General features: G+C 49.5%; 1 protein-coding gene across 1 annotated transcript; it reads left to right on the top strand.

Annotated features, from left to right (window-relative positions):
- The first annotated feature begins 242 nt into the window (after window positions 1-242).
- LOC102275869 (pulmonary surfactant-associated protein D) lies at window positions 243-6347 on the top strand. The gene is given in 9 exon segments (XM_070364494.1): window positions 243-349; window positions 770-897; window positions 899-969; window positions 5295-5321; window positions 5324-5410; window positions 5692-5799; window positions 6107-6161; window positions 6163-6212; window positions 6277-6347. Coding segments are annotated over 8 exon segments (594 nt in total). The 5' UTR covers window positions 243-349; window positions 770-772.
- Window positions 6348-10358: the final 4011 nt, after the last annotated feature.

Here is a 10358-nt window from a genome sequence, read left to right as displayed (position 1 = left end):
CTGAGTCCCTTTCTGATGGTAACCAGAAGCTCTACTGGACATCGGCTTTCCTCCTTTGAAGCCAGCTTCCCCCTGATGGCACCCAGTCTCACACATCCTCTCTACCAAGAGGCCCCTGTCCCAAGTCCTCTTAGGAGGTCTGGGCAGGACTCTAGGTGTACCAGGAACTTTCCTGGTGGAGCCCAGGAATGACAAATCCTGGAAAAAAAGCAGTCATGCACCTTTCTGTGCTCAGGACAGACCTTACCAAGCATTATCCCTCTGGCTTTTTTTTCAGATAGCACTGCAGACTCCAGTACTAGCCTGTCCAGAGCAGCAAGTGAGAAGAAACAAGCCAGCATTGTAAGAGGTAAAGCAACCAACTTACTGGTATAAAAAGGGATAAAGAGGCCCAGAGAGGGAAGGGTCCCACCCGAGGGCCCTCAGTGAGTCCCTCCTGGTGTGACAATGGCCTCAGTGAGGAATTCTACATCCTGGCCACAGTGCCCTGGCAGGGATGACAAGCCCAAAAAGGGATGACACAGACCATCTGAGAGTAGGTTCATGCTGCTGGCAGACCAGGTCAGAGGCCCAGCTGGTCCACACATGTCCTCCCTGGCCAGACCTTATCCTAACTTTCCCTAAACTGCTTTTGGAGCCCTGCTACTCTTGGCCCCAGAGGATGGGAGAGGAGATGGGGAAAGGGCTTCTCCTGACCTCCAGGAGCTGGGCCAGCCCTAAGCCTCGTCCTTGGACCAAGAGCACCCCCTCTCTCTTTTCCTCTGCCTAGGACATGCTTCTCCTCCCTCTCTCCATGCTGCTCCTGCTCACACAGCCCTGGAGATCCCTGGGAGCAGAAATGAAGATCTATTCCCAGAAAACACTGGCCAACGCCTGTACCCTGGTTATGTGTAGCCCCGGAGGGTGGTTTGCCTGGTCGTGATGGACAAGATGGGAGAGAAGGTCCCCGGGGGGAGAAGGGAGATCCAGGTAGAGCTGGGACCATGGGCTTGCCCTGATGGGAAGGGGTGGGCACTGGAATTGTAACCAACCCCAAAACTCTGAATCTTCTGCTGTGGAAACCTTGAAGATGGTCTTCCCAAGAGGGGAGGTTTCCCCCAGATTTTCAGTCCACCTAAAACATGGCTTTACTGGTTGGCAAAGACTGGCTTGCCCAAGTCCCCAGCTCCATAACCACCTGTCCTGATTCCTCCCCTAGGATCTTCTGACCCTAACCACCCCAAGAATGTACAAACAATGAGTGAATGGCTGGTATTTGGAGTCCCCTGCTCCAGAACTCATTGGGCTTCCCAGGTGGTGCTAGTGGTAAAAAACCTGACTCCCAAAGAAGGAGATGTAAGAGATGCAGTTTTGATCCCTGGGTCAGAAAGATCCCCTGGAGGAGGGCATAGCAACCCTCTCCTGTATTCTTGCTTGGAGAATCCCATGGACAGAGGAGCCTGGCGGGCTTTGGGCCACTGGGTTGCACACAACTGAAGTGACTTAGTACACTCATGTGGGAGACATAGGAGATGTGGGTTTGATCCCATGGTTGGGACAATCCCTGGATAGAAAATGGCAACTCACTCTGTTATTGCCTGGAGAATATCATGGACAGAGGAATCTGAGGGCTACAATCCACAGATCCACAAAGAGTCAGATGCTGACTGAGTACACACACTCCAAAACTTAACTGTTGTTCATTCGTATTAAATGTTGCCTCTGCAGAATGTCAAATATTTTTGAACTGATGACAGTGTTGTAAGTTTCAGTTTAATCATCTGTAGATGAGAATAATATCAACCACACAGTGACAAAGAATTGAGCCAAGGCTTTATTTCTTTGTTGGGTCTTCAAGATAAAGTTTTATCCTTCTGCTGTCCCAACCAGCTGAATTCTCCTGAGGTTTCCAAATGTACTGATTATTAAAGGAATTTTCTGGAAACACTGTCCCACAGGAGAAGATCTGGTTTTTACTGGCAAGAAGTGAGAATTTGATGAACCAGTGACAAGGACAAGGGGATCACCATGGCCCTGGGCCAGGGATGATGGGGGATTAACTGAGGTCTTTCATCTTTCTGGAGTTTGTGTTTGATTGGAGAGGAAAGAAATGAACAACATTAAAGCTGAAAAGAATACATAACATCCCCAGGATTTGTAGGGTAAGAGACAAGTATCTGTCTGTCTGTCTTTAGAAAGAAAGTAGCTCCCAACATGAATGGGCTGGGGCTTGAAAAGGCCTCCTAGAAGTAATCTCAGAGGAGGGGTGGTATTCAAGATGCCAGCTCTCTCTAGCTCCCCGAGGGGCCTGAATTGAAAAGTATCCCTTCTTCTACCTCCCTGCTCTCATGGCTGCCATGGTTTGTGCAAAAGGATGGGCAACCTCCAATGCTCCCTTCTAAGGAGTGACTTGCTTCCCAGGTACCTGCTGCCCTCCCCAGCCAGGGGGGAGCCCAGGAGAGGCTCAGCCAGGGACCAGGTGTCTCTGCCTGAGCACAGTGCACCAGGGGGTCTGGGATGTGGGGCCCATCCTCCGGGCTCCCATTGATTGCCTAGTGAGATTGGAGCTAAGAGCAGGACACAATGTCCAGCACAGAGGCTCTCACCACCCACCAAATACCCCAGTCTCCCTCCACCTGCACATTCTTGGCCCAGGCAAGCCTGGCCCTTCTTACCCTGGGGGAGTGGTTTCCAGATCTGAAATGTCACCTCTCCTCTCCAGGGCTCTGAATCCTCTTCAGCCTTGAAGTCCTGTTCCCTATGAGTACGTGTGTGTCCATGGGTTGAGGGTGCTGGGATGGACATGAGGGACATCTCATAAGCTGTTTTCTTCACTCATTACCTGTGCCTCACAGTTTAAACTTCAGTGACAAATTCCTTGCAGACCAGGACCTGGTGCTGACATTTACTTCCTGCTCAGTGCTAGGCAGAAAGCCATGTTCCACAGAGAGATTCTCAGTGAACAGAGAAATGAAATAATGAGGAAATGAACAAATAAGTGAATGAACAAGTTAGTAGTAACTGACAGATTTCTTTTGTTGTCTTTTTGCACATGAATGCTGACTCACAACAGTCAAAAGATGGAAACAACCCAAGTGTCTATCAACATTTATCCACAGTGAATGAATAAAGAAAATGTATTGTATTCATACTATAGAACATTACTCAGCCATAGACTGGAACGAAGTACTGAGATGTGCTACAAATTGGATGAGCCTCAAGAATGTCACTCCTAGTTTAAAGAGGCAGACACAAAGGGTCATATATTGTATGTATTTATATAAAATATCCAGAATAGATAACAGAGACAGGCAGCTGCATAGAGGTAGCCAGGGCTTAGGAGGAGGCAGGGAGGGAGTATGGGTATGAGGTTTTCTTTGGGATTAATGAAATAGTCTTGAACTAAAGAGTAGTGGTAGTTGTACAATTATGTCAATGTTCTAAATGCCACTGAATTGTATACTTTAAATGATTAATTACAGGTAATTCCTGGAGGTCCAGTGGTTAGGATTCAGTGTTCTCACTGCCAGGCCTCAGGTTCAATCCCTGATTGGGGAACTGAGAGCCTGCAAGCTACACATCACAGTAAAAAAAAAAAAAATTATTTTTATATTATGTGAATTTCATCTCAATGAAAAAAGAATAACCAAATTCACAGAATTGAGTGTATAATTCTTGAATCAATAGGCATTTCTCCCTTTAGTCTTTGAAGGCAAATCTCTTATAATTTCAGACTTAGGCAGCCTTCTTAAGGTAATGTGATTTTTTTAAATGTTTGGTCATTTTTCAAAACAAATTAGTATGTGGTCACTAAATACAAAAAGATGAAAATTAAAATTGCCTGAATTGTGCCCCTTAGAAAGAACAACTGTTAACACTTGTCTATGCTCTTCTTGTGGTTTTTTCAATGTGTGTTACATGTGCACATGCCTGACACATGCATGGACATGTTGAAGAAACCAAATCATATTAAATAGTGTTTATAACTTTCTTTTATCACTTAATAATGAACAATAATGTCATCTATCTTCCATAATGTTAAAAGCATGTTACATAGTTTTTTTTTTTTTATATTAAATAGAATTGATCTATAATATATTAGAATCAGATGTACATCATAATGAATTCATATTTGCATATATTGTGAAATGATTGTCACAATAAGTCATCAACACACATAGTTACGATTTGTGTGTGATGAGAACTTTTAAGATCTGCTTGCTCAGCAATGTTCAAGCATGCAACCCAGGATTACTAACTATAGTAACTTCACTGTACATTGTATTCCTGGGACTCAATTGTTTTTTAACTGAACCCTTGTACCTTTTGAAGATTTCTATCCATTCTGCCCACTTCTCAACCCACCTCTAGCAACCACAAATCTGTTCTCTGTATTGTGAGTATGTTGTTTTATTTGTTTTCTTAGATTTCACATATAAGTGAGATCGTATGGTACCGCCCTTCCCTGTGACTTATTCCACTAAACATAGTGCCTTCAAGGTTCACCAGTGTTGCTGCAAATAGCAAGATTTCATTCCCTTTTATGGCTGAATAATGTTCCATTGTATATGCACCCTGCATTTTCTACATCCATTCATCCATCCACAGATACTTGGGCTCTAGGCTGCATCCATGTCTGGGCTACCATGAATGATGCTGCAATTAACTTGGGGGTACATATATCTTTTCAGGTTAGTGTTTTCATTTTCTTTAGTTAAATGCTCAGAAGGGGAATTGATGGATTCTATGGTAGCTCTAGTTTTAACTTTCTGAGAAACCTCCATGCTGTCTCCATAGTGGCTGTTCCATTTGCATCCCTACTGCACAAAGCTTTCCTTTTCTCTACTTCTGCAGCACTTCCTATTTGCTGTCTGATAATAGCCATTCTGAGAGGTGTGAGGTGACAGCTCATTGTGCTTTTGATTTCTATTTCTCTGGTGGTAAGTGTCAGGTGTCATTTCTGCCATAAACTTTGGTTCTGGGAAGGGGGGAGGGCAGGGAGTCCATGGTCCAGGGTAAAAGCTGACAGACTTAACTGCCATAAATACCGTGGCCTTGGGGCAGGGGCAGGTGCATTGTATGCAAAGCCAGGTGAGTCTTGGTTTGGATCTGCCTCCAATTCAGCAAGCCTGTTTCTTCACTTGTAAAATGGAGATGTGGACACGCATTTCTTGATAGCCACTGGACCAGTCACCTGGAGGGGCAGTGTCTACACCCTACAGAACCCTGAAAGAATGCCAGGGCCCTGACCCTGCAGGCAGCTGGCTCCTCCTGGGCCAGGATCAGCTTTATGTCCATCTCTTCTGTGCCCACAGGTTCACCAGGACCTGCAGGACGAGCAGGAGGCCTGGACCAGCTGGCCCCATAGGGCTGAAAGGGGACAATGGCTCTGCTGGAGAACCCGGACCAAAGGGAGACCCTGGACCACCTGGTAAGCAGCTGGGCATGGAATGCAGGTGTCTGCAGATGGTGTGCTGCTGCTAGGCCATGGCAGTAGGCATGCAGTGATTCTACCACAGGAAGAGGAAGGTCATTCTCAAGTTGGCACAGGGTTATCTCAGGGAAGACTGGAGCTCCTGGGGAGGGTGGAGAGTGAGGGCAACATCTTTAGGAGGAGGCTGCCTGTCTGACTTCTATTATAGCCCCATCTTTTATGCACTCCCACTTCCAAGGAGATTCAGTGTCACTGACTGGGCTGGTCCTTTTTCCCAGGGCCTCCAGGTATGCCTGGACCAGCTGGAAGAGAGGGCCCCTCAGGGAGGCAGGGGAGCATGGGACCTCCAGGCACACCAGGCCCCAAAGGAGAGACTGGGCCCAAAGGTAGGAGGGTGGTATGTGGTGGGTGAGGGAGGGGGAAGGGAGGGGTGACGTTGGCAGCCCTGGTGGGGACCAGGGTATGTGCACAGTGCCTGGAAAAGCCTGGAACCTCTGTGCCTGGTAGGCCTGGCCTGGGCCTCTCCCCACATTCCCACACTGACTGAATTTCCTAGAGGAGACCAAGCAGTCAGGAGCAGTCTCCCAGGTCGCTCTTTTACCTGGAGCTGTGGGTGACAAGCTGCACTGCTGAAGAAATGGTACCTGCTGAGCGCACTCTCAGCCATGTTTCTCCAATGTGTTCCTTCCTCAGGAGGAGTGGGTGCCCCAGGCATGCAGGGCTCCCCAGGCCCCACAGGTCTCAAAGGAGAGAGGTGCCCCCGGGGAGACTGGAGCCCCTGGACATGCTGGGGTGGCAGGTGAGCAATGGACGTGGGGCTGGGCTCATATTCCCTGTGCCCCCACCACCACCCATCAGGTCAGAGCTGGCATTCAGGGAGAGAGCCAGTGTTGGGTTTTGGGAACTGTCTGTCTCCAGGGAGAGGGTGGTGTGAGCAGCAGGGACTGTCTGTATTCAGGGAAGGCTGGTTGTTAGGTTATGGGACAGTCAGTGTATAGAGAGGATGCAAGAAGAGGTTCCAGGCACAGAGGGACATTTGTATGTGGGAGGGTGTACTCCTGGGGATATGACAGTCCATGTGTGGAGGTTGGGGGGGGGGGGGACAAAAATGCTAAAATATATGTTCAGCACTCACCCATTTCTACTTCTCTTATCCAGGGCCTGCTGGAGCCATAGGTCCACAGGGCCCTTCAGGTGCCAGGGGCCCCCCAGGACTGAAGGGGGACAGAGGTGATCCTGGAGAAAGAGGAGCAAAGGGGGAGAGTGGGCTTGCAGGTAAGGAAGCCTTGGGGGCCCCATTAGGGTGTGGGGCAGGGAGGAGGCCTTATTCAGCTCAGCTCTCCTCTCAGATAACCCATTTACAGGTGGGGGTCAAAGCAGGAAAAGTTGACAGGGTGTATGGCGAGGTGGACTCTGGTCTTAGCCTCTGTGACTCACTGGAGGACAACCTGAGCAGATTTTCTATCTGATCTTTATGACAAGCCAACCTCCCTCTCCAGTTCATCAGATAACCTTGAACATCAAATAACTCAATGGATGGGAAATACTCAAGCTATGTGTATTCCTCTCCTACAACCATACCACCCCCTGCAATGCAAAAGGAAGTGCTATCAGATTCCTAGAATTTGGAATTAAAATGACATCTGGTTCACTGTCAGTGAGGCAAGGGACCTGTCAGGGATATTGTTCACAAGAGAACCCCAGGAAATCCCATGGACACAGAGGCCAGCTAGGTCAGCAGAGGTGGGCTTCCTAGGCCTCTGTTCCACCTCCTTACCCCACCCCCAACTTGCATCTCCACCTGGACTCTCTTCCCTTGAGGCCTGGGCTCTGAGTGACCCCAGGCTGTTCTGGATCTGTCTTCACTTGGCCTCTCTCTCCTGCAGAGGTCAATGCTCTCAGGCAGCGGGTGACAATCTTAGAGGGACAGCTGCAACGCTTCCAAAATGCCTTCTCTCAGTATAAGAAAGGTGAGTTCCTGGACCTGACTCTTGCCAGGCCCTGAGCGTGGGCCTCAGACTTAGTCTAGGCTTGGCTTGTAGTTCTCTTGGCTGGGTCTAAATTGGACTTGCTGGGACCATGACTGGGACTGGACCTAGACCTGGGGCAGGAGGTGGGGTAAAGGACAGGGCTGGGACAGAGCTGTTCCCCACGTGCTCCAGAAGCTCAAGTAGATGCACACTGACAAGGAGGAGGATGCGGTCCATGTCACCAGTTCAGCAGACCTTCACCACAGCCTACCCTGGGCAGGTTCCTAGGACAGACAAGGGGTCACCCAACCCAGGATGCATTTCTTCCCTCTGTGGGGCCAGGTGTCCAAATGCCCAGAGAAGAAGCTGCACAGTCCAGGGCAGCAGAGAATCCAGACATGACCCTGAGAGCAGGGTGGGATGCTGCCTGTGGGGTTCAAGGCTGCTGGGACCTATCCTTGGTGTGTGGCCACCAAGTATCTTACCCTAAAGATGTCCCTGGGTCTGGAAGGAATAGGCTGCCTCCAGTCTCTGGCCAGTGCTGGACTCCCTGCACCTCTTGGGAGTTTAAAGCAGAGATTCTTCCCTAAGCCTGGATCCTAAGCAGGCAGAGGCCTCTTGGAGCACACACCTGAGTGCCCTGCATCTTGGGATGCTCCATCAACTGCCCTCCTCCTTCTCTGCTCTCCCTGATGACAGCTTTGAATGCACATCACTTATCAAACCTCACTGATCCAAAAAAAAGAGTTTTCTGAAGAAGCAGAGCATTAAGGGGCCTGATTGGGTGAGACATAGGGTTGGCTCCTAAGAACTCAAGCCAACTAAGTACTGAAGTAGTGGGATGAGAATTCTCAGCAGTTTATGTGTTCCTTCTTGCACAATCATATTTACATATCTATGTACTACCTCATTCCCTGGTAGCTCAGCTGGTAAAGAATCTGCCTGCATTGCAGGAGACCTGGGTTTGATCTCTGGGTCGGGAATATCCCCTGGAATGGAAATGGCAAACCACTCCAATATCCTAGCCTGGAAAATCTCATGGACAGAAGTCCCTGGTGGGCTTCAGTACATGGGGTCAAAAAGAGTTGGGCACAACTTAAAAACTAACCCTTCATGCAGACTGATATAAACAAAGGTGAACTTGGGCATATGTGCTGGCCACCTGTGTGTACCTAAACACCATCACTCAGTCCACACCACCTACATACATGAACACACATGCAGACATATGCACACCCATCCTGATGGACCTTGAGTCAGCCCATGTACCTTCAGATGGACACACGGATGTATTCACACATGCACACACATACCCACCCAGATGCATGGGACATAAACCAATCATGGCACACAAGCTTGCACTGACCTTGTCCAGGGCTGTCTGGGCGCCATCCTGACTACGTGGAAAATCTGGTCTCCAATTGCTTGTTGAAGCTACTCAGAGGAAAAGGGCAGTGGGTCAGGGTGCAGCCTGGGTTCAGAACCAGTCCAGTGAGCCCTCTTAGGAGCCCAGAAGATTTCCATGCAGACCCTGGAAGTCAGAGGGGTGTGGATGGGATGGAATAAAAAGAGATACTTAACACGTCACATCAGGGCTGCTGTTTTGCAGTGTACCTTTTCCTTAGAAATAAGAGATTAGACTCTGAAAAGAGAAATGACTTTCCCTTGTCACCTGGGCTGTCATTGCCAGGGTAGGGCTGAACACATGACTTTCTGAAGCCCAGACAGGGCTCTCTCCAAAGCTGATCCCACCCTGCCCTCCTGCCCCCGACATAGAGCTCTCAGATGCCATCATCCCCTGCTCAGTGGTCCAGGGAGGCTGACTGGCCATAGGTTCACCTGCGAGCATATGGAAGCCAACACTGGACTGCCCCCAGTGCAGAGGTCAGCACTTGGCTGCTCTCAGATGCACCCCTGTCCTCCCCTTTCTCCTCACCCCTTCACACAGCACAGAACCGCTCAGACAACTCCACATGCCCAGTCATCATGCAAGGGTGAGAGTGAGCCACCTGTTTGGTGTTTTCCACACTCTCAGGAACTGCCCTGGACTCTACAGTGTCATTTCCCTGCCAAAGTCCTTCCTATTTACACAGTAATTAAAATGCTGGATTCTCGTGAACAGCACGGGGAGGAACAGAAAGTGCATGTGGGAGCTTTAGTGTCACCTCCAACAAGGTCTGATCCTCATCTACATTTGAGAGTTGGGTGACTTTGGGCTTCTTGCATAAGCACCTGAGTTCCAGGGTCCTCACCTCTTGCATGATGGATGCTTGGGAGCTAAGTGCCTTGCTTTTGTTCTATCTGGTGCCCTGGTACCCTCGTGGGATCTGGGGACTCCAGTTGAAGCACAAGATCTAGGTGCTGCACATCCCCAACCTGACTCTCCTCTTCCCCTAGCGGTGCTCTTCCCTGATGGCCAGGCTGTCGGGGAGAAGATCTTCAAGACGGCAGGTGCTGTAAAATCATATTCGGATGCCCAGCAGATCTGCAGAGAGGCTAAGGGACAGCTGGCCTCCCCACGCTCTGCAGCTGAGAACGAGGCTGTGGCACAGCTGGTCAGAGCCAAGAAAAATGATGCTTACCTGAGCATGAATGACATCTCCACGGAGGGCAGGTTCACCTACCCCACTGGGGAGTCACTGGTCTATTCCAACTGGGCCAGTGGGGAGCCCAACAACAGTGAATGAGGGACAACCAGAGAACTGTGTGGAGATCTATCCTGAGGGCAAGTGGAATGATGTACCCTGCAGTGAGCAACTCCTTGTGATCTGCGAGTTTTGAGCTCCCCCACCCACCCCAGGGAAGGGGCAGTGCCCAGAGCTGTGAGCTGCCAACATCCCAATAAAAAGGTGACCCTCTGCTGCTCAGGGCTTCCCCACTGAGCCACAGGATGAGGCCACAAGGCAGGCCTCCTATGGAACTCCTCCCTCAGAATAAAGTTTGAAACTGGCTTCACATCTGGAAGATTTGTCAAA

This window comes from Bos mutus, chromosome 28 (genome assembly GCF_027580195.1).
Source record: "Bos mutus isolate GX-2022 chromosome 28, NWIPB_WYAK_1.1, whole genome shotgun sequence".
In the NCBI taxonomy this organism is placed as follows: domain Eukaryota; kingdom Metazoa; phylum Chordata; class Mammalia; order Artiodactyla; family Bovidae; genus Bos; species Bos mutus.
The sequence above is the reverse complement of the archived record's forward strand: the minus strand, read 5'-3'. Positions and strand labels throughout refer to the sequence as shown.